General features: G+C 33.2%; 1 protein-coding gene across 1 annotated transcript; it reads right to left on the reverse strand.

Moving 5' to 3' along the window:
* Positions 1–27,157, reverse strand: LOC128208723 (uncharacterized). Its single transcript, XM_052912272.1, has 9 exons — positions 27,127–27,157; positions 26,476–26,556; positions 24,094–24,138; positions 3,416–3,511; positions 2,459–2,491; positions 2,034–2,066; positions 1,469–1,531; positions 261–320; positions 1–20 (listed from the first exon to the last, which is right to left on the reverse strand). Exons 1-9 carry the CDS (start codon positions 27,155–27,157, stop codon positions 1–3), a joined length of 462 nt encoding a protein of 153 aa, XP_052768232.1.
* Positions 27,158–27,489: the final 332 nt, after the last annotated feature.

Raw genomic sequence — 27,489 nt, forward strand, 5'->3', positions numbered from 1 at the left:
TTACTCTGTGGCACCAGATTCTGAAAATTGTAGTTCAATGTTTTTACTCTTTGAATATATCCAATATTAAAAGTATATACATTTTAAACATTTGATGAATTAAATGAAACAGGTTTAGACATTCCTCGATCAAGTTTAAACTTCTTTAAAAAAAACTATTGTATTGTTATTTTATACCTATATATCGAAACAATGTTTAAGATATTTCAATAGCATCATAAAAGAGCTTTTCCTATAGTGTTTGAAACCAAACTTAATACCTTTATCTGTCAGGGAAGGGACAGCTTCTTCTTCTGTGTCAAGCATTGTGGTGTGGCTACCTGGTTGTTAATTGAACATGCTTGTGATACATGGCTCTTCACTGTTTATTGCCATGTTTTCATTGGGTAGGTGATATAAAATGTCATAGACTTAGAGAAAGTATTAAGAATTAAGGAATCTTTGTTGACATCGCCTTTTCTCTGCATGATAATATGTTTGTTTTGTTATATGGCTATGAATGTGATAACATAAAAAGCCAAATAAACAATATGTATGTTATGTTGGTCCGTTTCATTTTTGTTTTATTGAAATTAGCAGGGAAATTATGCAATGGTCAGACATAGAATAATTAATATAGCAGAACAATATTAATATAACATTGCCCACTTTCTGTTTGTTAAAGCTGCACTTTCACGGATTGACAGGTTTGACATTTTTTTAAGCTTTTGTCACAGAATAAGATAATTTTGGCATCAATGCCTTCAATACAGTAATACATAAGATAACTCACAATAGAACAGATCTCAATTGTTTAGAAAACTACCAACATATCATTTTTTTAAAGCGTTAGTAACGCTTTTAGCCATAGAACTTCAATTTTCAAATGTTGATATGAAAAACTGCGTTCTGAACTTTGGTCAGTAGTCTTGTACTGGGACCCATAACAAATCCTACTCTCAGTCAATCTCATTAAAATCAGATCCCCAATACACGCTTTACGACGTTACGCTATGTATTACAATATGAGCATAACATATATGATGATGTCCCGCTTAAAGATGCACTATTACTCCCAAATAAGATGAAGCATAATTAATACAATTGTTTTAATTTACCGAAAAGGATGAATAATATCGAAAACAATGGTTCTTATGAAGGACACCGTGTTTAATTTTAATAAAAGGTGAAAAAAAACAGCATTTCTACCTTATCAGACGATAGTTGATCACTGGTAGTCTTTAAGTACTCACCAGTCATTTAATATTTGTGCGTTTTCAGCTATTAAATACACGGTTACAATCTTGTTATCAGAAATTAATATTTTCCACAAATGCATGATTTAGTAAGTAGTAAAAGATTTATTACTTAAATTTATGTTTGTTATACATGTGTATGTATTGATTTAAAAAGAGTGTCACTTAAACTACCTGCACAATAAACAGTATTAGTTTCTTTTGTAGCAATATTATGCAACCAAAAACATTACGTTTTCCAAGTAACTGCCCATCTGGAACCATTATGCCATAGGGAAAGGAACCACCTGGAAAACCTGAAATCATTCCAATAAAAAACGGTGGTGATAAAGGATTATGTTACATGTTAAAGAGTATTCAAGTTATTCATTTTTGAGGAGAGGTGTAGATTTCGATGTTCATAAGCACAGTGTTATTAAAATAACCAGCTTTTATATGCATATTTTCACAAACAACTTTAGAATTAACTTTTCAGTGTATCTGCATTGGAACAATACTTGTAATATCTCATAAAGTACAATTGGTAAGTACCATTCGAGCTTTACAAAAGATGAGCCTGGCGTGGGTCTCGAACTGTTTACCGTCGGTTTAGAACATTGGTGCGTTAACAACTGGGCTAGCTTGTTAATCTTTACGCAAACTAGAGTCCTTAATTTCATTTTTGCCATTTAAATTATTTGAATATAAAGATACATACATAATTTCCCTATATTTTTACAAAGCGCCGAAAATTGTAAGCGATTTCTGTCTTACTTTTGTCTAATGAAAATTAATCAGTGACGTTCTTGGTTGACATACCACTGGGGTCCAAAGGATCGAGAGTGACACGATCTGTGTAAAAGGATATAAATTCAATTTGATTACAATTGTATTTATACTTAGTTCATCTTAAAGTCAAACTATAGTAAAAAGGTGTCTTAGACTAACATACGTTCATCTTTGTTAAATATCCGATTATGTTGCTGCTCATGGTTCTTTCAGCAGTTGCTATTTATGCAAATGATTTGCAAGTAGAAAACAATGTATGTCTTGCACTAAAAATAGATAGCGAAACATTTAACACCAAACTGGTCACTCCAATCAAGGTTGATGTATTCACACTGAATTAACAAATAGCATACGAGAGTTTTAACATTATGTATCTGTTTATCATTTCATACTATACTTATTAAAGTTGTTCTACGTTCTTAATTAAGGACAGTATAAATAAAAAGACAACACACCTGGATAAAAGAGTCCAACTACATAGTCTGGAGCTGAAAAAACAAAAACACAACAACATTGAAGTGAACCTTCTGCAACTTCGTGTACATCATCAGTGATTCATTTTGCTGCTCATCCAGAGTACTATTCTCAATGTTTTCCCTTAGGACCAATTATTTTTAATCATGTGTCCACAAAATTTATGTGTAACGTGCTACGTCAACAAACACCAAAAGATCCCTTCAGAGAAAAGCATGATCGTCCGCTGATCTCTATATACACTAAATTCTCTATTCCCACAGAGCTTTGCTAATTTGCATATTACCAACCAAGTTAACATCCGTTATGAACGTACTTCCGTTTATAACGAAATGTTATTATGAACGCACATCCGCCGCCTACAGCGGACCGTTACACTATGAACGCACATCCGCCACCTACAAGCGGACCGTTACATATGCATGGGAAATACGTGAAATACGAAAGTCCAACAGACGCATTGAATCAGATTTCAAAAAGAATAACTTCATCGTATGTATATTTACGTTTGAGTTGTACAAATAGTTTTCCATTGCTTGCACGTTAACGCTTCATAAATGAGTGTAACGCACTTTTGGCTCAATCTTTACATACAGTGAATGCTTATAACGTAGTAACACGTATGTATTTTCACTCCACCATTCAAGGTCTCGTTCCGAAAGGTGTCTCAGATTAAGGATTTAAAATGTAGAGTTTCTGGCCCGGAATTTTTCTTGCATACCAAAAATGATCAAATTGTGGAAGAAATTGGTGGAGAAAACGCTGTTTAGAACATGTCCGATGTGCAAGAAAATAAATTCTTCCTACGGAGCTTCAAATATCAAAATGAATACTATTGTTTCTGAGCCAGTACCTTTGTTCCTAAGCAATTCGAAAACATACACCTTGTTTGTATGTATTTCAATATAAGTTGACCAAAAAACGTTCGCACGACTTACTGTTATACAAAATGTCCCGTTCGTTTTGTACCTGCTCTCCTAAAGCCAGCTGTGGAACTTCTTCAGCCACCAAATCGCCAGTTTGTCGAACGTTTGCTGTGAATAATAAATAAAGTTGTATGTTGGTAATTGTCATTGTTTGACGTCAAAAGTGACGTACATTTTACATGGTAAATTAATTGTACCTGCTATTTCTGTGAAACAAAGTATTTGCCTTTGTTATATCATGCAACCAGCACCTCTCTTTCACGGTGTATTTTAAATCAATGTATTCAGAATAGTAGATGGACGATATTGAATTTTTGTACAGTCGACAAGTAACATAAATACGGACAAATTATAGACATATGGAGACATAAACTGCCGAAGGATAACATGTTAACGTTTGCGAATTGTTTCATGTCAATACTTGATTCAACGTTTGGCTCAACCAAACAAGAGTACCTGCAAAACATGTCAGTAAAATTCTGAAATCTAATCTAAAGACCAATTTCAGCAAACTTGATTGGAACAATTTAATATTTCATCTTAGGGTAGAATGTATTCTCTTTTTTTTTTGAAACACTACAACTTTTGGCCCTCGCCCCACTCGTTTGCGCTGTGGAAGACCCTTAAAGGTGCTCGCTCATGTTTATGGACCAAAATTAGTTTTTCCGGTAATGCATCTGAAAAACACTTATTTTTTTTTTTACTCTATGATATCGAAATTGTGGAAAAAAACAATTCTAGTATAAACAGTATTCTGGTTTAGTTGGGTGCGAACCCACGCCGGTAAAGTCAAGAAAAAAATAGAGAGGACGCGTAAACCACAAGGCCACCGGCACTTGACACAATAATAGCAGATATTTGACCTCTTAACAATACATTGATAACATCAAACAACAAAGCTGTAAAAAGTTATTATTATCACTATTAGCGCTTATTGAAATTGTGGCCTGTAAAGAAGATATTTGAGCAAATATCAACATTTGCTGAAGGATTCCAGCTTTTGGTATTTTAGTTTTAACACACCTTATGATTTGCCACACTTTATTTCGTAAAAAAATGCATTTAAAAGCCATGAGAGAGTACCTTTAATGAGATAAATCCTTAGGAAAAAAACGACGAATACAAAATTATCACGAATTACCAGTGTTCCCATCTTTTAACGGGGCGGCAAGTACGGCATCTTAAAAAAGACAATAAAAATATTCTTATACATCACCAATACCACTTTGTGTTTATTAATAGAATATTGCCAAAAAGTACGTAGTTTGAAAAATGCTAATTTTAACAGTTAAAAATCGAAATTTGACTAACACAATATCGAGTTGTTAACCAAACGGTAAAAGAAATTCTCACCCAGAACAAAAACTGCTAGGATTGCTCTGCCCAACATGCTAGTTAAAATCTTAAATATAAATTTTATAACATGATACATGTATTACAATTACTGCCTACAAACATTAAAGAGCGGCACTGTTTGAGTACATTCAAAATTTCATATACAATTAAACGAAAAACGGAAATTGTTCTGTACTACAATATTATTTATCATAATTATATAGATTTTCATTCTATAGGACATTGAATATTTTCAATTAAAAACATTTAAGAACATAATCGTTATTTATACAACCATTGATATATAGTTCAATTTGTTTTAATCTATGATGTTAAAAGTAGCGAGTTAAAGAATAAATGAAAATAGTTTCAGTTCCTACCTATTTTCCTTTTTGCCAATGAATACAGGACGTTTGCAGTCCTGTCAAATATATACCAATGCTTATCTTGTGAGTTTTTATGCACTGAAATTAAGGGCTTGCTACTAACATCAACCAATCAAATAATTAGTGTGTTTGTTTTCCTGATTTGTATAAACACGACGTTTTTGGATTTTATTTTGCGCTCGTCACATGTGACTAGGTCCATTTTGTTCTTCAAAATGCAGACTTGCAACATTGCCAATCCTGTTTTTGTGCTAATTCGAATTTTAATCACAATCTTAGCACGCAATATAAACGTGATGAACAATTGTTGGAATATAAATTTGTACAACTTACGAGGGTTGTTCTTACATTTCGCGGACAGAAACAGTTTCATTTGTGAACACATATTTAGCAATAATTTCAAATATGAGAATTTTTTTTTTTATGTATTTGGATCCGTCCTGTGAGAATTTTAAGCATCCACACATACTCGCATATATACTGCCTTTATTTCTCCTACACATTTTTTTTATCAGAGTTTTATATTTTCACTTTATACAGATCCGTTCAAAGCCATACAGACAGTCATCGCGAGTTATTTCAAATATTTAAAGTTTAAAGATTCACTTTCTACCTTATGACACGATAGTAGATCGCGGTTAATCTTTTAGCATTCACCAATCATTTACTATTTTTGCGTCTTCAGCTGTTAAATTCACAGTTACAATCTTGTTATCAGTAATTTATATTTTCCATAAATGCAATATTTAGTAAGTAGTTAGAGGTTTATCACTTCAAATAATGTTTGTTATACATGTGTATGTAATGATTTTGAAGAAGTGTCACTTGAAAGGTCAGTTATTTTATATGTTTTAGCCAGAAAGAGAAACATCTTTAATATGTCATTATACTTAAAAATGGAGAAAATATTTGCTTATTCGAATATTTTCTTGGAAATGGTAATTTTTTAAAATATAACCACATTATATATTATATTCCATGGCAAACATCTTGCTCATTATTAACCTCTCAAAGACTAAACTAGTTGTTTTCGGTGCCAGAAATCTGAAGAAATTTAACATTAGCATTGATACCCAAGTAATATAGATAGTTAAGGAATACAAATATCTAGTTGTATATTTTTCGTCCACGGATAACTTTTTTGTATTGCCGTAAATATTTAATTAGCCATGCTTACAAAGCAATGCATGCTGTATTTCTAAGAATTATTAACCTAGACTTGCCGTAGGACATAAAACTGATGCTTTCTGATGGAGTGGAGCTTTGAAAATCTTGATCTCTTGGAGCAACTTCATTGTATTTGTTTTTTTTTGCGTCGGATGACATATGCTAGAAAAATTACTCCATGTTACATGCTCTACTCGGAACTCGGTAGATACCCTCTTAACATTATATTTAAGACCAGAATGATAAGTCGCTGGAGTAAACTCGTTTCATTCCATGACTCAAAAATAAGTTTATTTCAGTTTGGGACAATTACATCATGTCAATACTTGATTCAACGTTTGGCTCAACCAAACAAGAGTACCTGCAAAACATGTCAGTAAAATTCTGAAATCTAATCTTGTAGACCAATTTCAGCAAACTTGTTTGGAACAATTTAATATTTCATCTAAGGGTAAAATTATTCTCTTTCTAAGTCCAATGTAAAATTTGACGAGTACCTTAATATCTTACCCAAATCTTTACGTTTTACATTTTTGTATTTCCGTGCTAGCAACCATACATTTCTTGTCGAAGTCGGTAGATGGAGAAACACTGCTGTACCACATGCCAATTGAACGTGTATGTTCTGTTATCCAAACGATATTGGTGACTATTTACCTATCTGTCCACTTTTTAATCCTACCAGGAAAAATACATACATTGTCATTTTTACTGAAGGCCTAATATCCTAAATTTAAGTGAAGTTCTAAATTGTAAAAACCCGGATAACTAAAGAGAAACAGCAATTTTATTAAAATCTTAGTAATTTACTTTAAATTAATCTAACCATAAGTGAAATATATTTTTTTATTTATCTCACCTCTGTTTCGATTATATTGTACCTTATTTCAAATAAGTGAATACGATTTTTTTTTTTAGATTGTTTTTTAAATTATACAACCTGAACTAACCACAATCCCCTAACTTACTAATTATTATTGATAAATTCCGAATCTGTTGTGAAGCCACCATTATTCCACCTCTTTATACTTGTGTCCAAAATTATGTTGCTGTTTTTAAATACCCTTAATGAGTGGTTCTTTGAAATGTATACTGAACATTTATATACATTCGTTTTTAATTATTTGAATTACAAAAGCTACCCACGAACTTTAAGAACAGCCCTCGCATTTTATTTTAACAAATACTCAAATCATGTACCGATTGTATGCAAATTACGTAGCTTTCAGCGTGGACCTGGCGACATACATTCTTTATCAGTTTCCATTTTTATTAAACCAATTTAAACAGTGTTTGCGATTTTATCATGTTATGGAGGGATTGCCGTACTACTGCAAACAAAACAAAATCAGGTACGGCTGACATTTTGGCAATACCTTCGAAATGTTCACACGTCTTGTTATTTTCCTATTCTATGCTGCCAGCGCACTTGCAAATGAGGATGAGACTACCATGATAATTAAAATGCCACCGGTTCAACCGAAGCTGGTAAGTGTTTTCTGTTTAATATTAAACTGACATTTCGCCATTTCCGAACTTAAAACGTTTATCTCGAGAGAGCACTTTCACGGACGATATACCAATGTGAATATACACGGCTGTTTAACACGAATATTTTTATGTTAACCAGTTAGAAAAGTGGAATTGGCAAACCATAACTTGTTAGTGTTGTATAGCTAAAAAAGGGTAATAGGTGGCAGTTCTGGGCACTTTCAAGCCTGTTTTTAGTCTGATGATATTGATCTTACCAAAAAATGTAACACGAATATTAAATAGTTAGCTGGATAATTATCGCGAAAATTAAGTGGTTAACACGAAACAATTCGCGAACGTTAACAAGCTATCTTACAGCAGTTATCTGCCACCATACGAAAAACTTTTGCATGTGGTGCATAGGGTTTGTATTAGGTTGAAACCCGGCTGAAGAAATTCCAACCAAAATAATCTAGTTCTCTGATAGCTCAGTGTGCTTATTTGCCCTCTTTTAACTGTAATCTGACGTGAAATGACATATTCTGCAATCTTTATAGGCTCAACAAGTGTGTTATAGTAGTAAAGGTAAACTATTTGTATATTAATTTTGCGCATAAAACCCCTTCAACTGTTACTAAAATATTATTTGATCATAAGGAATATAAAGTTCATATTTCTGTTATCGGATATCTAAAAAGTCAACAGTTTGCAAGGTGTAAGCCATCCAATTTTGTTGTGCGCGGGGTTTTAAGAACGTGCATTAGCAGTTCCTTCATAATAATAAATTTAGATACCAACTTTTGCTGTGGTGTTTCTATTATGAAAGAAGAACAAAAAGGAAACTGTAGCGTATATATTACATTCATGGAAATACTAAGAATATCTTATGTAATATGACCATGTTTTCAGTAATGCCATCGAGTTTGAAAAAGAACTACACGAATTTTATTTAAACTTATTAGAAAGACGAATATATCTGCTTTGCCAAGAAACTGGAGTTTGACGAAGGATATTTTCGTAAGAATTTCCAATTAATCGTGTTTATAAAAATCCCTTAACAATTGAAAAAGAATAAATTAGATATTAATGATTCTTACTTCCCATTGTTATTTTTTTATAAATATGTACTAGCATAAATGTTACCAGTTTGAAAAAAACTGCATCTCTTTCATGTTACCAATACTATTTGAAAAATAATGGTGCCTATGCTACAAAGTTCTATATTATGATATTCATTAAAATCTAACTAGTCTATTGGTATTTTATTAAGACAAAGTAGAGACCTATGCAGACAGGGCTGTGGTCCATCATGCGGGCATTGGGTTTTGCAATGAAGTGCTGCCACAAAAACCTGTTTGGTAAAGTATTATCACTTTATTTTTTTATCTTGCATTTCATTTTGTAGAAATATGTCAAAACATGTGTACTGATATATTTAATGGGTAGTTGAGTAAAGCTGTAGTTGTTATTTCTTTTTGTGATAGTGTTATGTGTTGTTACAACAGACGTTGGCATTAGAATGTTTGTTTCCCTTAATACCATTCTATAACCTCCTATCCTATAGAAAACAACAAAATCAATACTTTGCAATGGTATTATTTGGAAGTCTCAGTGAAGCGATTTGGGAAACCGATTAACACATACAGCATGAACTTGCAACATGAGCAAAGTAAGTCTTATTAACAACATGCCTGACAAAAACAGACGTGGTCGACTGGCCGAGGAAAAACTGAGATAAAACCCCTCCTTCTGGGGAATATTCCGAAACCTCTGCTCGTTTGTCACCCAGATTTACAGGATTTGTCTCGTACCACTAGATGCTGGGCCTCATCACCCATAAGCTCCTTAACAATTAGGGATAAAATGCATATCATTTATATGATTCATTTCACGTACTATATCAAAATATACAATTGTCACTTACAACGCTATGTATACAAGTGAGAACAAAAAGATCATTCAAATGATGAAATTGCAGAAATAATAATAAAAATAACAGAAAACTTTCAACTCAAACATTTGCTTGTATAATTTTACAATCAATTGTATCGTTGTGAGCGTACCGGCTTCCCAGCGCTGAATGCTTTTTCATTCATATACACACGAAATACTCGTGCCTATGAACCACTCGTGCAAATAAAACGCCACCTGGCGGTTATTCCATTACAAGGGAAAATAATTTTCTTCTAATTCGTTTCACTCATTCGCAGAAAATAATATTTTTCAATTAAAACCGACATTGGATGAAATGCGTTTTTAAGCAATCCGTTGCTTCGAGTTTCAATGTATGTTTGCAACTGATACATTATTTTAGAAAAAACACACTTCAAATACGATCTTGACGAGTGATCGTTCGGAAACTACAAAGGCATGTCCATTTGTATAGTACGAAGACAATGTTTAGAGGCAAACACATTCATTTTTCACCAAAACAAAATGGGGTCACCATGCATTCACAAAATTCACAAAGAATGTGTATCGGTATCCCTTATTAAAGGTACCCAGACATAAACATGTTCCAGTTTCTTTATGCAATAATAGGAATGAAACCCCTCTTCTCTGGCATGGTCCTCGTTTGACGCTAAGAATACTTGTAGATGTTGATGCTATCGAACATGTGTATTATCTCTGTGTCCTATATTCAATTTTGCAATTCGCTCCATTGAAAAGTATTATGATTTATGATAATGTCTATAATTGGAAGAAACCCTCAGGAGACAAGCCTAGGAACCAGATAATACAATGCTCTTGTTAAAGTCCAGTTAGGGCAATGTAAATCGTAAACGACAACAAGAAAATGAACATTGTGATGTCTTATCATAGTGTTGTTATTTTACTAACCTTTATGACGAAGATTTGGTCAAATAAAGTTAAAAATGGTGTTTCAATTTCCGCATTCGACGAGATGTATTTAAAACGCTGCGGAACTACGTTGCGGAATTGTTTTCGGTAATTCAGGGTTGATATATTGACGTTGTTTTGCATTTCATGTTTTGGAGGTGTTTTGTGAATCCGAACATTCACTCTTTGATTACAATGTATTCTTTGGCTAAAGTATATGGCTAAATTCATAAACTAAGCCGTTGACAGGACGTGCACGAATCTGACGGGGAAGTTATGTAAAGGCGGATCGGTGACCGTGGGAGGTTGGGACGACTTGACTGCAAACAATGGGGTGTTCGAGCTGCCAAAGGGTATTTTTAAAAAATCTTAATTTTGACACATATCATTGAATTTTATATTTTATTAAAAGGATGGATGTCTGAACCAAAAATTAGAAAAGGCTTTAGATATGTTCTAAAATGAGTTTTGTTTTTGTATTTAGACACTTGCACTGAAATTGAAAGATTTTTTAATACTTTAATTTGAAACACATTTACTGAAAAACAAAGTGGAGTTTTGTAACTTGTGTGTAACATTTCAGATGTCGGCTTTAAAGTAGGGCAGAAGTCTTCTCTAAAATACGTGGTATTTGAAGTTCACTTTCGGGGACCTGTAGAAGGTAAATATAATTAGATATATGTCAAAATCTATGATAAAGCAGATTCGTTTTACTACGACAAGACCACGGTAAAGGACAAATTATTTCATCCATACGGTTGAAAGAGTGGAACTTATATTAGTGCGATAACTTGATAAATTAATTCTTTCTTCAATGAAATGAGAAGTACTTTGATCTAATATTAATTTGCAAATTGTATTTTTTTCTGCTCAATTTTCGGCCGCATTCACAATGCTATCACTTATATTTTCCAAAATGTAAAAAACGAAATTCCAATTTCCGTTTTGAAAAAAAAAAAAAAAAAAAAAAAAAAAAAAAAAAAAAAAAATCATTTCGCTAAACAAATGGAGATAAACGTTTTTGTATGGAAGCGTTCGTGTATTCTTAAAGAAACATGCATTACAATCTTTATCACCACAGTCTATTTTTAAACCATTGTCGTTCATTTCTAGGCAAAATTGGATTTCTCAATTTTAGTCAAATCCCTAAATGGTGGAAAAACACAGGGTGGATTTGCCGATAAAACTGATGCAAATGTTCTTGTTCAAAGTTTTTTTTATTTGCATAACAATGCTTAAGCCAGTTAAGAGTAGACGTTTTGATAACAGTATTCTTACATAAACCTTACCTGATTATTAAAGCGTTATTTCCCTTTTTCATTCATTGATTCTGTTCTCTCTGACCATGCAGGTTTCGAGTCATTCGACATGAATCCATGATAGTTATAATACATTTGTACATACCAAATAACATAAATATTGCCCCCCAAAAATATTTTCAACGTGATTCGGAACTTTTTTAGCTTTCCATCTCACTGTAAAATAGCACTTAACCGTAACGAAACGAGTGTTATATATTTTTACTGAATGACTATAAGCCTCGTAACATAAATTTTCCTTGAAATCGTATCAATGCACTTCACAAAAAGAGAATCTAATTTTATTCAAAGGGAAGTACCTTTTTGTAATAAAATTAAGGATATATACAACCCTACCTTATCTACATATTTCTGTGGATCACATGCAATTTTTTCCAATCGTGGTAAAAGGCAATGCTATTATGACCTTACACCCATATTGACAAATATCTTCTTTTTTAGTTACATTTTCCATATTGAAATTGCATATTATTCTAATCTTTTCTTAATACTGTAATATTTTATTTCTTAGATCCAACGAAATCAGCAGCGAATGTTACTGTCGTATGGAACAAAACGCCGTAAGAGACTATACATAATTGCCAAATAATTTTACAAGTAATGGAGAATTTTCACGTCATACACTTATGTATTTCAAGGAAATACTAAAAACAATAAACTTTATCTTTACTTCTAGTATTATAGTCTTCAAACTGTAATCACGATTAAACGATGTATTTGAATGATTGCCTTCTTGCCTAAGTTTTTTTAATTCCTTTATTATTCGATTACAGGCCAAAGAAGCACTATCAAATGTTTCTTCTTGCAAATGTTGGTTACATCCCAGCGCACTCGGAGCATGGTAAATAGTTTTATGCAAAACATATGACATATATATTTTCTTCAGAAGTTATATTTATTTTTTATATATATATTTGGAGAGTGTTTGATTCAATCAGAAGCCATACATCATACAATGGGTTATCTTCATTCTCTGCTGCTCAAATTCAAGTAGTAATAAAACTTTGGGAGGAGTTTTTGTGTATGTGTGCTTTGAATATGCTTAAAATTTGAACACCATTTGAAATATATCTGATCTGCAATTTAAACTCATTGGAATTGGTAAACCATGTTTTCGTTTAATATCCTGCTCGTGTATTGGTATACATATATCTCCCTCTCAAACATATGGATACTTACAATCGTACATTGTCTCATCCTTAAGTCTACAACTCTCATATTTTTTAATGTTAAAACAGGCTTCTTTTCCGACGTCGCGTGTCCATGGCGAGGCCCAAGTGTTTCGGCATACAGCTACGTCATTCATACACACCACTATGGTAAGGACATTTGTGTTATTTGAATAATTACTAGTATATTAAAGATAAATGCAATATAACAAATGATGAATATTTTTAATGTAGAATGATTTGACTCTGCAACATATAAATCAGTATATGCACGTGACCGTTACAAGCTGATAAAAACACATTTATACACAACTTCATAAAATAAGGGAAACCACAAGGATAAACAAAGTCATTTATAAATAATTCTGATAGAGGGGAATGGTCGTGTAGACTGCTAAATCAAGCCAAAAAGGGGTCAACCCTAGTAGTCAAGCGCATAAATGCAGTCTAGATAAATTGACTATGACCATTGAAACAAAAAACTTCGAAACAATTAACCATAAAAGCCAGTAAGCAACCATTAATCATGTTTGTTATACTTTGTATGTTATAAAGTTTATGTTGCAGATTAATTATGCTTATTGAAGATCGATACTTTTCAATCTTAATTTCCACAATACATCATAATTTTTTTAATTAACTACATTCTTATCTAACAATGGGCCCCAGACTAAGATAACTTATACAACTGAAACTACATGGACAACATCAGCAGTCCAAAAAATAGCATGTAGGTTCAAGGATCAAAGCAAACCGAAAAGACTCTCACCGAACAATACACACGACACCACAAAACAACATTCGCATACTCCATAAACACTTAAATACTTATATATTTTCAATTGAAACCTTCAAGCGTATTTGATTTTCAGGAGTCATGGTCGAGGGATTTTTAATCCGAGATGGGCGTTGGATCCTTCTGGGAAGTCACCTCAGCATTGGCAGGGCAAAGGTTGTTTGAAATTAACTTAAAATATGTTGACATGACAAGAACCTGACTTTCGATTTGATATCAAATGTGTCGTCTGCCTAAGAGTCATATAATGGTACATTACCTATCAATTAAAAAAATATCAGCATTGTCGAAACGTTTTAGAAAAGAAATGAAACATGGTTTACACGAATACAGTACACCACATCTCATGAATTTCTAGAAAAGCACACAAAATCATAGCGTATAATTAAATTGAAAGTGATATAGTCCTATTCAATTTTACTGAACATTCTGAACAGACGGGACGTCCATCTTCTTCCCTAATTTTAACTAAGAATTTGGTCGTCTCATTGCCTGGCGCGATAGCTTCAATTATTATTGTTTATTGGAATTTAACAACCCATTAGTAATGCTGAATTCACAATGTTGTTTTAGAAATGTTTATTTGCATTTTTTTTTTAAACAAAATTCATGCTAAATTGCTTAGAAATGTTTTTGCAATTGAACATTATATAAATGTTGTAATTCTTGGATGGTATTAGTATATTTGGGTCTCTTCCAGAGGCGGTACAACATTCCTGGTGGATCAATTGAAATCAAAGAAGGAGATGTGTTGGTAAGGGAATCGTAGATATTTTTGTCCCTACAATCTCTCGTTTCATTTGAATACCATGATATTTTATCTCTCGTGTCGTTTGAATTTTGTGATGTTTTTGTTTCTCATTTCGTTTGGATTTCTAGATGTTCTTTGTCTTTCGTTTCATTTGAATTCCGTGATGTTTTTGTCTCTCGTTTCGTGCTTGGTAGGCAGTTCAATTATGCCCCTAAAACGGGTAGTCGTTAAAATGTTTAGGGGTTAAACTTTGCCCTTTTATTTCTGAACCAAACTCTTTTAATTTAATAAAGTAACTGCGCCTTTAAACGATAATACATAGACTTTGTGATTATAAACATATCATTTCCTACAGGCTGCTAGATGCCTTTATATCAACAAGAAAGACGTAGACATCAAATTCGGGTACGTGGATTTTCTACTATTTTGATAAGTCAGCGGGACGCACATTTTCTGGAAAAATAACTAAAACTCATTGTTATTATTTGTTATATTTAAAGAAACTATAACTGTATGCTTAATTGTTCACTTCTTTTTGTTCATTCAATATGCAAAATCATTTCTCTTTTTTAATGTTAATATTTTGTAAAAGTTGTTTTTGTTCTTTATACCAGTAAATAAAACATAAATTACATTATTATTACATGATTATATATTTGCAATTTGTATGTAGTACATCTTTTGTATTTCATATTTTTAAAAGAAAATATAAAACAGCCGTGGTATTCATGTTTATAAATATTTATGCGAAAAACTAACAAAATATAATTAAGTAGATTTGCCATCGGATTATGGCTATTTAGGCATCACGTTAATTTATTAATCTTTGCTTGACTTGATTTGTCTATCTGGGTTTCATACAAAACACATAAATTATTTTTGTCCACTTGTCTGTCTGGGTCTCATACCAAACGCAATAACAATTTGTGTTCACTTGTGTAACAGGGTTTCATACAAAAAAACAACAACATAAACTATGTAGTAGTAGTAGTAGTAGTAGTAGTAGTAGTAGTAGTAGTAGTAGTAGTAGTAGTAGTAGTAGTAGTAGTAGTAGTAGTAGTAGTAGTAGTAGTAGTAGTAGTAGTAGTAGTAGTAGTAATAGTAGTAGTAGTAGTAGTAGTAGTAGTAGTAGTAGTAGTAGTAGTAATAGTCTGCCTTGCTCTTTCCAGTCACGGTATAGATGATGAGATGTGCAACTTCATGATCGACTTTGCCTACGATCCTGTGCATGAAGACAGATTTAACAAAATATTGGCATGCAACACGAGAATGCCAGAATTCTCTTTCTGCAACCATACACTAACACAAGGCATTTGCTAAACATGTAAGATCTATTATATTTCATTTTATTGAACATTCGTGTTTGTGTTAATTTCAAATCCTGTTTTGTTTCCTGGTATGAGAACATGACTTAGAACGTGCTTGATCGTGGTTTGTCTTATTGAACACTAGGCCGTAAAATTAACAAGATCTCGTAGACAAGTTTTTTTTTACTGATGCTAATTTCAATTCGGACCAACAACAATGGAACTATAATAACTAATTATTGAAAATTGAGTGGAAACAGGAAAAATATCAAGTTATCTTATGAAACTGCCCAAACCACACTTATTAGATAGAAAATAAAGAGCGTTTTAGTGTTCAGATAATACTAATGTGAATAACTACAGAAACAAGCTCAGTAGCCAAAAGTTTAAACATAAACTTGACGAATGCACCTTGTTTTGCATATAATGACGGAGGGCATGGATCTTGTCCTAGCTGCTAGGCAATATAGACATGCAAATTGTTCAACTGTACACATTGAAGTTAAAATGCAGTGTGAATCCTTATATTAAAAATCAAGAAAGAATACAACTACTTGACGAAACAAAAGTTTACTTTTAAGGCAGTAACATATAAATATTTTTTACACTGATTTTTTTATTTCCAATTTTGATTTTTTTCAAACCGAATGTTTTTCTTTTACTTTTCAGGTGGAGTCAAATGCATATATTTCCGTTTTTGACTACATGAACTGTGCATTTACAATAAACAATTGAACTATAACCAAGGCGTTCCACTTTTTTATGTGATGAAATCATTACAAACGAAGGTCTCACCCTCTCGAACCCTTGTTCTATCTAACTGGATACAGGAAAATACACAACCATCTATGGTCATGTTTAGCAGCGTAAGGACCAATAGTTAAATAATAAGGGACATTGGTTGATGCGGACAACACATTTGTGGGAATATTAAATATTGAAAAAACATGATGAATGTATCTTTATAGAGAAAAATGTTAATGCTGTTGAATATAATTCACATTGGTCCGAATCGGTTTTTAACCCGTGATGACCCATAGTGACACTGGTCCTAAAATATCATGCTGAGAGATGTTCTGACTTTCATGACGATTGGGTGATCAATGGGACAAACCAGGTATGGGGGTGAGGTTAATTCAGACATCGCATTAAAGTCGGATATTTCATATTGGTAAATGCTATTTTGCTGCAGGATTCATGTTTATATATGAAAATATGAATGCCGCTTATTCTTTCACATTGTCCCCTGTGTGTTGTGTTTGCTTTTGAAGGATTTCAGTTTTAGATATATTGAAAGTCACCAGCCATCAAAATTTTGGCACATTCATTTATTTTCTGCAAATCGTAGTTTAGAGTAATGGAGCTGAGATAGGTTGGTTAGTTTAAACAGTATTTATTTCAAATTTAAATAGTAGGTGTTCAAGGTAGTTAACAACAATACAAATAATAAGGATTGGAAAACAAGTTACTTAAAACTTATGTAAATTCCGTTCCTAATAGTTATTTAGTTCAATAAATATATAATATTCATATCCGATCAAGATGCTTAAAAAAAAGATATGTGGTATATTTGCTTACAAACTGTTATCATTTCTAAAACATGTAGCTATATGGTAGGTCTATCATCTCATGCATGACACACTGCCCCCGACACCGAACACTATCCAAACAGACCCGATCAAGCATCAAATCTCTTTGAACTTGATATAAACCTCTGCACACACAGAAATATATCATTGTTTTGTTCAAAAGTTAGACGATCGTCACCGAAAAGTAAATTATGAATAGTTGGTGCACAAGAAAGGTCATTGAAACATCGCTGTCACTGGGTGGAGTATAAAGGGCATATCATGCGGAAATGGGACGCAACTTCAATTGCGGTGCATGTACATGAAGGGGAGTCAATGATATTATTTCTGTGAAGATCATGGTTAAGCGAACTACACCCAAGTTTAAGACGACAATGCATGATTTGGTTGCGGCGCGAACCGACATTGTAAAGTAAAGATGATTTTGTGGAGTGTGTTTGAAGTTTGTTTTTAAGAGAGTGGACTGTTTCCGAGTGTCTTGTTGTTATTGGAAGGGAGTTTTAATCTCGGACTGTAGCAGGACGGAATAATGACGCATATGACTGGGTGCGACAAACTGGTAGTGGAACATTTTCGGAGTTTCTAAGTGGATATCTGACCAGAGACTGGGCGGGAATCAATGACGATAGATATTCGGGTGTCATACCTGTACTCGTCTTATAAAAAAGAACAAGCCTATGTTTTTTCCTTCTAATTGCAAGGGTGTACCACTTCAAATCAGCCATAAGACCCTGTATATTACACAATTTAGTGGCACCGGTAACTATCCTCGCTGCTTCGGTCTGAATTGCCTCGAGTTCACTCTGTAAGTTAGCACTACAGTTGTCCAAGACAACGTCCCCATACTCCAAAAGGGGTCTAATAAAGCGTATTTACATTTTTTTCAAGGCAGTTACGAGAAAGCATGAATTTAAGGGAATGCATGATACCCAATCTCTTCCAAGTTTTGTCGAGAACCGAAGTGATATGATCTTTTCATTTAACATCATCAGAAAGGCAGAGACCAAGATGTTTGTGAGAACGAACACTTTGAATTGGAGTATTGTGCATAAACAAGGGAGGTTGAATCCCTCTATCACGTTTCCTCGAGAAAATAATTGATTCTGTTTTGGAAGGATTGAAAGTGACAAGCCATTTAGTTGACCAAATGGATAGTTTCTGAAGATCAGCATTGATTAAAGCAGCTGAAACTTGAGTTTTTTCGACCACAATGTACAGGCTAGTATCATCTGCAAATAAACGAACGTTATCTTCAATATCATCAACGATGTCGTTTATATAAATGAGAAAAAGAAGAGGACCGAGAATAGAGCCTTGAGGCATTCCCGCAAGCACGTCTGACCAAGATTATGTAGAATTTGAGACAACGACTCTTTGTTTCCTGCCGGAAATATACGATGTAAACCAATTGAGTAGATTCTCTCTGATGCCATAAGAGGACAGTTTGTGAATTAGGCCTCTATGCCAGACTCGATCAAAAGCCTTAGATATATCGCAAAATCTGCCCTCACCTACTTCCCCTCGTCAAGGGCATGACAAATTTCATAATAAAGGAAAGTAGGTTGGTTAACACGTATATAAAAATAATATTATTGTGGATTCGATATCATTGCCACAATCGTCGTAGAACACGAGCAGATATAAAAAAAATGGTGCCTGAAATTGGAACATACTGGGCCGATTGTTCAGAACTTTGTTTAAAGTTAACAATAATAAATAATGAATAATGGCATATTTGTTAACTTCTAAACGTGAAGTTTTTCTAATACGCATACATCTGTATAAAACCAATACGAGTGTAACAATTAAAGTGTGTAGAAACACTGCAGATCAAAACTGTCTCCATTTAATTTTCAAATTATTTTTTTGGTAAAGATTTGAATATTACCAAAGTTCGACCCATTGAAACGGGCAATTAAGCGACGATTTGCTTGATTACTGGGGCCAACGATTCATCAAAGAGATACGCAGGCAAGATGGGAAAGATTGTCCACCATAATACGTATACCCTAATTTGCTATTATTTTCAAGGAAGGTACGATTTTAACTGGATTACGTTCTAGTCTCGATGCGCACATGAAGCACTAGGGATTCAAATGAATCATTCAGCCCCAGTCACTATGGAGGATGAGATTGCTTTGTGGAAGACTCTTGAATTGCAATACCCTTTCAAATAAAACTATTTTTGAGCCTGCTACTAGGCATCCGGCTACTAGGCACAAAATTATGAATACATCAATGGTAGGGAAAAACACAATGCTGATTGTACATTGGACAGATATACCTAAAGGGCGGTTCTTGTTGGTTATAAACTAGTTTTGGTTTAACATCGGTTTTACGAACTGTGTATTTGTTGTAACAGCTTCAAATGAAATGCAAACAGTTTTATCGTTTGTTTTAAGAAATCCGAAACAGGTTATTGAAACATCGAAACACCCTCCGGAGGCGGTTGTTTAATCCGAAAACTAGTTCACTTTGAACAAATCCATATGGCGGACAGTGATCCAAAACCTGTGTTGAAACACCATTTGGTTGAACAAGCAAACGACCGTCTGCTTGATCATTCTGTTGAAAAAAGAAGTAATGGGTACATGAATAACCTCCACTTTGTTAAACTGTTCACAAAACCATGCATTTGTTACTTTTGAAACAGGTTTCCAAACCGCCGAACCCCTGAAGCTAAAACTGAAACTGGTATCAACAAAATCGCCCTCAGTTAATTGAAAACGTAGCATGTAGAATGACTGCTCAATGTATACTTAACCGCGGAGACATAGATATTCTCTATTTCGGAAAATAATAACATTAAGAAAAAAGTTACTTTATGGGTAAAAATCCTTAATGAATTCGTTTAAAAGACGCATTTAATATGTTTGCGCATATGCAGATAAAGAGCGCGCACATTCAAGCAAAAGAAAGCTTGGCGCGCTTATTAAAATAAAACTACGCCTTTGCCTGTCAATTAAAACAGTTTGTGCATGCGCACACATCAAATTTGGAAAAACAGACCGGATGAAATTTACTCTATGAAAATATTATTTGGTGCATTCGCCAGAATCAATAAACGAAAAATTAATGAACAGGAAATGTGAAAAAAACACACCAAATATTAAACAATAAAGTGTTTGCTCGAAGAATTATTTCATCGAGCTTTTAGTTTAGTAAAGTGCCTTAAATTGTCATTTCGTTTGTTTATAAAAACATTGCTAATGCAATATTTTAGCCCATAGTCCCTGCATTATCAACATCTGAACATTTGAGAGGTGATTATGAAAGAGGTTATTTTCTGAAGGCATGGAAACAAACGAAAGGTTCTTAAATTTTAATGTCAATAACCATTTATGAAAAACGAGTTTTTTCAGCTATATTTCAAATATTCCGGATTCTTAATGTTTCTGAAATGAAAATCAAGTATATTAACAACAACAATAACAAAAACAACAACAACAACAGTATGTACGAGTTGTTAATGATTTTACATTCATGAAAAAACAATATTTATTTGCTTTTCATTAAAGTGACACTCTTATTTAAAATCAATACATACACATGTATAACAAACCGAAATTCTGCTTGATAAACCATAAACCTCTTACAAAATAAAGTATTTATTGAAAAATTTAATTACTAAAAGCAAGATTTTAACCATGTATTTTGCAAAACGCAAAACTATTAAATGATTGGTGAATGCTAAAAGATTCACAGTGATTTACTATCGTCGCATAGAGTAGAAATACTGTGTTATCTGCACCTTTCTTTCAAATTAAACTCGGTATCCTTTATAAGAACCATTGTTTTCGACATGTATTAATCCTTTTTGGTATGTCTAAACCATTGTTTTAATGTAATAAATCTTATTTGCGAGTAAGAGTGCATCTTTAATCAATTGTATTATAAGCAATGTATGAAATAAAATTATGTATTTTCAATCCCCAAATCACAGATAAATATTTACATATAACCAAATCTAACTGGCGTTATCTTTGTTAAATATTTATTTTAGATAACTGGGTTAAGCTGCTTAACGAAAAAACGCATGACTTGCCTTAGTTAGTTAGTAAGGTATAATGATATTCCTCAAATACACAAGGAGCAAGGAAGTGCTGAAATGGAACAACATATATCATGATGATCGATCTTTCTGGTTTCAAAATAATTTCTAATTACTAAACATGGTTTGAATGAAGTGTTTGTTACAAAATAAGATCAGGCTTTTTACCGCGACAGTTTTTACCCTCCTCCAACAGGTTCAATATTGACCGTGTTAGTTACCGTAATCAAAATGAAATGGAGACATAGAGAGCTTGTTTGGTGATATAAAGCTGAATGCCAAGATGAATACAAATGTTCTTAATGAAACAGTCCTGCATACATATTAAATTGCAGATGGATAATGTATGAAACAGATGAAAACTATATAGCAATTTACTTGAAATGAATGCCGGTGTGGACACACATACAGGTAAGATTGTCAATGTTTGTGGGAATTCAAATCATTATTTTGCATTGTGGAACTGCTTCGACAACTTTACGTATACAATTTGGCGACCTAAAGAAAATGGAGCGAGCGCATCGCAGCCGCTGGGCGAAAAAGCTCGAAGAATTTCTTTTTCGTACATATTTGACTCACTAGCTCCGCCCTGTATGCAGTCAAGTGGTATTTTGGTGCGACAGATAAATCGCCGGGGTTATAGCTTAGAAAATGAGTTTTGTGCTAAGTTAAATTGTCGCGGGTTTGTGAATATTTCATCATAGCATATAAAAATCAATAATTATAATTGTACAAAAAAGGGAAAACACCGAAAGAAGATTTGTTTTCTTTAAAAAAATCAACAAATTGTGGATATTTGGATTATCATAATAACCTCGGTACGTTTGCATAGTACATATACATGGATGACCTCGTTAATTTGTCATTGATAATGATGCAATGCTCTTTTTAATTACGCTATTCTGATCTCTTTTCGCATAAGAATGAATATCAACCTAAAAACGCACATTTTGGTACTGAATTGTGCTTGATTGCTTGTATATAAGAATAAAAATAATAATGGAAGTAGACTATCTAACGCAAATGTCAACTTTTCATTTGAATATTGTCAAATAAATATTTTAAATGTGAACTGAATCACAGGTGTTTCTCTCGATGTTCTTAACCCTTAGCTGTCAATCATAGTTTATCTCGCATGTGCAGAGAGAACAGCGAACTATTTAAAATAGGCAACTGTTTCAAATCGTGTAGACCGACAAAATACTCTAAATGAAATTAAATATTTATATTGATACCTCAACTTCCATTCCTTAAATGAACTGCCTTTCGGCAATTGCGTTTATTAATCGATGAACGCAACATATTCGGATATGTTCGGATCGCAATTAATCGCATAACAATATACATGAAAACTATTGATCTTGTTATTGTTTGAATTGTGTCAACAGGTCCCGTAAAGTATAAATACACATTTTAGAAGTTGTTGATTTACTATATTTTAAATGTATTGTTGCCATAAGTGTTTCAGTTTTACTTTTAAAAGTGATTTCAAGTGGTTGATCTTTTCCCGCGTTATTGTGACGACATTTAAAAATAATGTTTCCGGTTACAGTCGGGTTGTTCTATTTACATAATGGGTAAGAAAGGATTACTGAAAGGTTTTCTTAAATGATTTTTTTAACAATTGTTGAATGAAATAATGAACTATTGGTGTAAATATAGGTAATGAGCCCAATTGCGTTCATACCCCGATAATGACATCAAACCCACAATTCGTTCATACCCCGATAATGACATCAACCCCACAATTCGTTCATACCCCGATAATGACATCAACCCCACAATTCATTCTTTAAGTGATTAACTTCAGAACTGCTCTACATGATATGGAGCTATAGTAAATGGGGTAAATTTACAAATATGTGCGCACCTAAAGCAGGCATAATATTACCATCAATAACCATCAATTAGGGTTTATTCAATTAGGTGCAGGGGCGGTTACTGTTTGACAGATTTTTTATCTTTACATAACAAGCGTGTTGCCACGCTTATATTGAAGTGTTGCAATTAAGTCGCATTGCACACATTTACAAAGGTAAAAGGATGCAAAAACTATTACTTTAACTACTACCAACAGCTCGGGCCTGAACATGAGTTTCAAACGCATATCTTATTTCTTTATTGTTAACCTTGCTTCTACGATAGCATTGATGGCTTAAGTTACCGAACATGTTCCAAATAATGGGTTTACCAGTAAAGATAAAACAAATGCTTCATTTTCAAAACACATTTTTAAAATACATAATTATACTTCTCAAACTTAGACCCAAGTTGTAAATGAATTTGCTCCTAGAAGGTGTCAGCTACCTTTGTGAAATATTACTGTGTTGGTAATTGCATTATTGATATAGCAGTAAGCAACGTGTGTATGTATTTATTGGGCAATTGTATCTATTTTGTCGGTGCAGGCCATAAATTCACAAGAAAAGTTGAAGCCAAATAATTCTAACATTGCATTCCAAAACATTCGGAATGCTCTTGCCCAACTCTAAGAAAGCAGACATACCTTCTTTCTGCTCGACTTTGTCAACGACTCCCAACTGATCGTCACCTGTTTATAAACAAAATAAGCATACAATAAATATCTGTACAACAGAAAAAGTGCGTTAATAGATTAATGTTTACGGTATGTAAAATAGAAAAACTCAAACCAAAAGAACTAGCCCGCAATAAAAACACACACATAAAACACAACCCAAAACAAACAACAACAACAAATACAATGCATACGTCTCTTAGCTCAATCTAAACCGAAACTTCACATAACAACATATCAAAATCTTATATGGTTGTACTCTCGGATAGATTATGGTAATAATAAATTAACTGTAAGCTCGAATAAGACTACCCTAAAGAAATCCAGGCAGTCCTCTGGCGCGAGTTTAATGAAACTAGGGACCGAATCAAAACCCCAAAACGTTAGGATCAAATTCCCGATTGTTTTATTTATCAATGGCCAAACAGTAAGAGACTTGTCTCCTAGCCGGAACGGTGTCAAACTCCTAATAAATAACCATAAAGAACGCATTTTGTTCGCTTACGAAACCAGGCGCTCCGATCCTATACATATGAAACACTTTTACGGAATCGAACACGTTGACCGGCTTAGTTTAAACCAAAGGTGCTCGTCACATTGCATGGATACAGTAATACATTTTTTTTCATATTTTTTTTTATTATTTACTTTGGCCAAAGTAGTGAATATATGTCATTTAAAAAATTAAAACACGTTAAAAACAGACTGACATGCAAACTTTCCGTATGCATTACAAAGAGAAACTTAAAATATCATTCGCGTATTTATCCAAATCTACTTTCACTTTGAACCACCTTCTTGCAATTTTGACCTTGACCGAGCACTCGGCTATGACTTAAATACACGAAGCGTTTTCATTGGACGGCTACCATCGACTTTCCTTATTTTAATGACGTAATTGGAAAAACATTCAAATGTTGTCCAAAGTGAAAGTAGAAATACTGCAACAAAAAACGTTCGATTTGGATAAATACGCGTCTTTCTTTCATGCTTTACGATGAAATATGGGGGTTTAACAGTGAAATAACAACAGTGAAAATATCAATTTGATATTTTCACTGCAAAATAAGGAGTGAAAATATCAATTTTCAGAACTACTTTTAAAATCCTTTGTTGTTACATGTACTTGCCTTGGTCAAAACAGAACACTGGACTTCAGTAAATTATGTCAAAAAAGGTTAAAAAAATAAAGAAATATTTTATAAATTTAAATAAATATATAATTGGAAATTAACAACTTACCGTTTATTACCGGTTATCCCGTTTATCAAACATTTTACTGATCTTTGAAGCTGAATGTTCGAACATTTGCTTTCATTCCAAACAAATTACAGACAAAAACAACTGTTCGAACATAAATAAAATTTTATAGCATCGATCAAATGTATTTTGAACTGTTAACCGTTGTAGTACGTAAAATGAGCTTCCTGGAGAATTCACACAACAATTTACAGATAGATCCGATATTTTTTACCCCACCCACATCTCAAAATGTGTCAACAAACTAGCGTGGCATTTACTCTTCTGGAAAACAAACATTTTAAAGCGAAACAGACTGGTCTCTGACAGTAAGATGACTGTTTATTAACTTACTATAAAAACACGCGTATATGCAGTCTTAAACTAAGAAGAATGGTTAAAATCCAATGAGTATCCACATTTGTTTTGCTAACACATTTGACCTTCCAAATTTTCATTCTATAAATAGCGGCGTAGTAATTTGGTTAAAATAAAAAGTGTTTTCATTATTTTTTGGAACATTTGTGCACTAATAATACTTCATTTTTTTACTGTTCATAAAGCTTTGCAATAAAAAACGAGCGAATATTAAGCTATAAGAATGAATAGCAGAGAACTATTTCTCAGCAAACCGAAAGTAAAAAAGTTGACAGCTATAATTATGCATGAGGGGCGCCCCACGGGTAGCGGCGTAAAGCCCACCCTTTTCAAAAAAGGGGGTAATTCAGAAATAAATAAAAAACAAATAAAACTCCGAAAATAAGCATAAAAGAAACAGAAAATTTGTTTATTTCCGTGTAAGATCGTATTTAATTTCACTCGTGATCATAAAAAACTACATTTTCACTCGTGGCTTCGCCACTCGTGAAAATATGTTTTTCTATGACACTCGTGAAATAAAATACGATCTTACACTGAAATAAACAAATATCCTCTATTGCTAACGAGTTTTTAACGGTAGGAATGATATTTTAAGTTTCTCTTTGTAATGCATACGGAAAGTTTGCATGTCAAATCAAGAATAAACTATCAGCAATTGCTATGAATAATGTTTTATTTATTGCTCTACAAAAAATGCAGATTAAGATATAGTTAATATAAAAAAGAACTTACGTTTTCGGTCAACGCTAACATAAGGAGTGTTCACTCCGACCGGAAGTCCCTCATATGCTTGCACGTCTGCCAGCTGTACACCTAGTAATAATAATCCAAAACTAAAGTAGAACTCTTTTGTGCGTAGTAAAAATAATGCGAATGGATATTTGATAATTCGTGGTTGTCATGGATATGCGCGCATTGATTCAGATTATGTTTATAGTCAAATCGGTCTTAAAATAGTCCTGATCGGAGTGGATCTTTATTTCTTGAAAAATGCGTGAAAACTTTTTTCTGGCGACATTTGAAGCGAGAAATAGTTAATTAGCCTTCTAAATATTGCCTCAAGACAAGGTTTCTATTATGCTACAGACGACAGCCTTCAACAAGGGAGGTAATTACAATGTGGTAACCATTAAAAAGGAGTTCCATACGGGCATTTTATCTTCGCCCGTGGGCAAGATAAGAATTTCTAGCATGGTTAAATTATTGGATCTACTTATCTGAGGTGGGAGAATTATGCATCAGGTATTTTAATAACATTAAGATCTACATATACAGAGATGCATATATAGATTTTTTTTTCTAAACGTTTTCTTTTTAAAGGAAGAGAAAAGGGTGAGGCACTTATTTATATATTACAAGTATAACAATATATTCGTCTCTCACGTTCTTGTCCCTTTGAACCTAAAGGGTCCATCTCTTTAAAAGCTGACACCTGCACACCTAATATACAATTTGGGAATATTTTAACCTTACAATCGTGATGCGCGCCTTACTAACCAGTGTTTCCATCTTGAAGCGGGGCTGCAAGTATGGGATCTGCATAAAATAAGAAGGAAATGTTAAACACATAAGGCATACATGTTGTCAATAACATTTCATTCTTAACGAAAGTCTGATAATCTATATATGTTACACTGAAATTTAAAGTGACAGTGTCTACTCATGGTGTCTCATTTCTTTTAATTAACACGAATCAAATCATGGTTATGCCATCTTACACCATTGGATACTTTCCATATCTTTTGA

This window comes from Mya arenaria, chromosome 11 (genome assembly GCF_026914265.1).
Source record: "Mya arenaria isolate MELC-2E11 chromosome 11, ASM2691426v1".
Taxonomy (NCBI): domain Eukaryota; kingdom Metazoa; phylum Mollusca; class Bivalvia; order Myida; family Myidae; genus Mya; species Mya arenaria.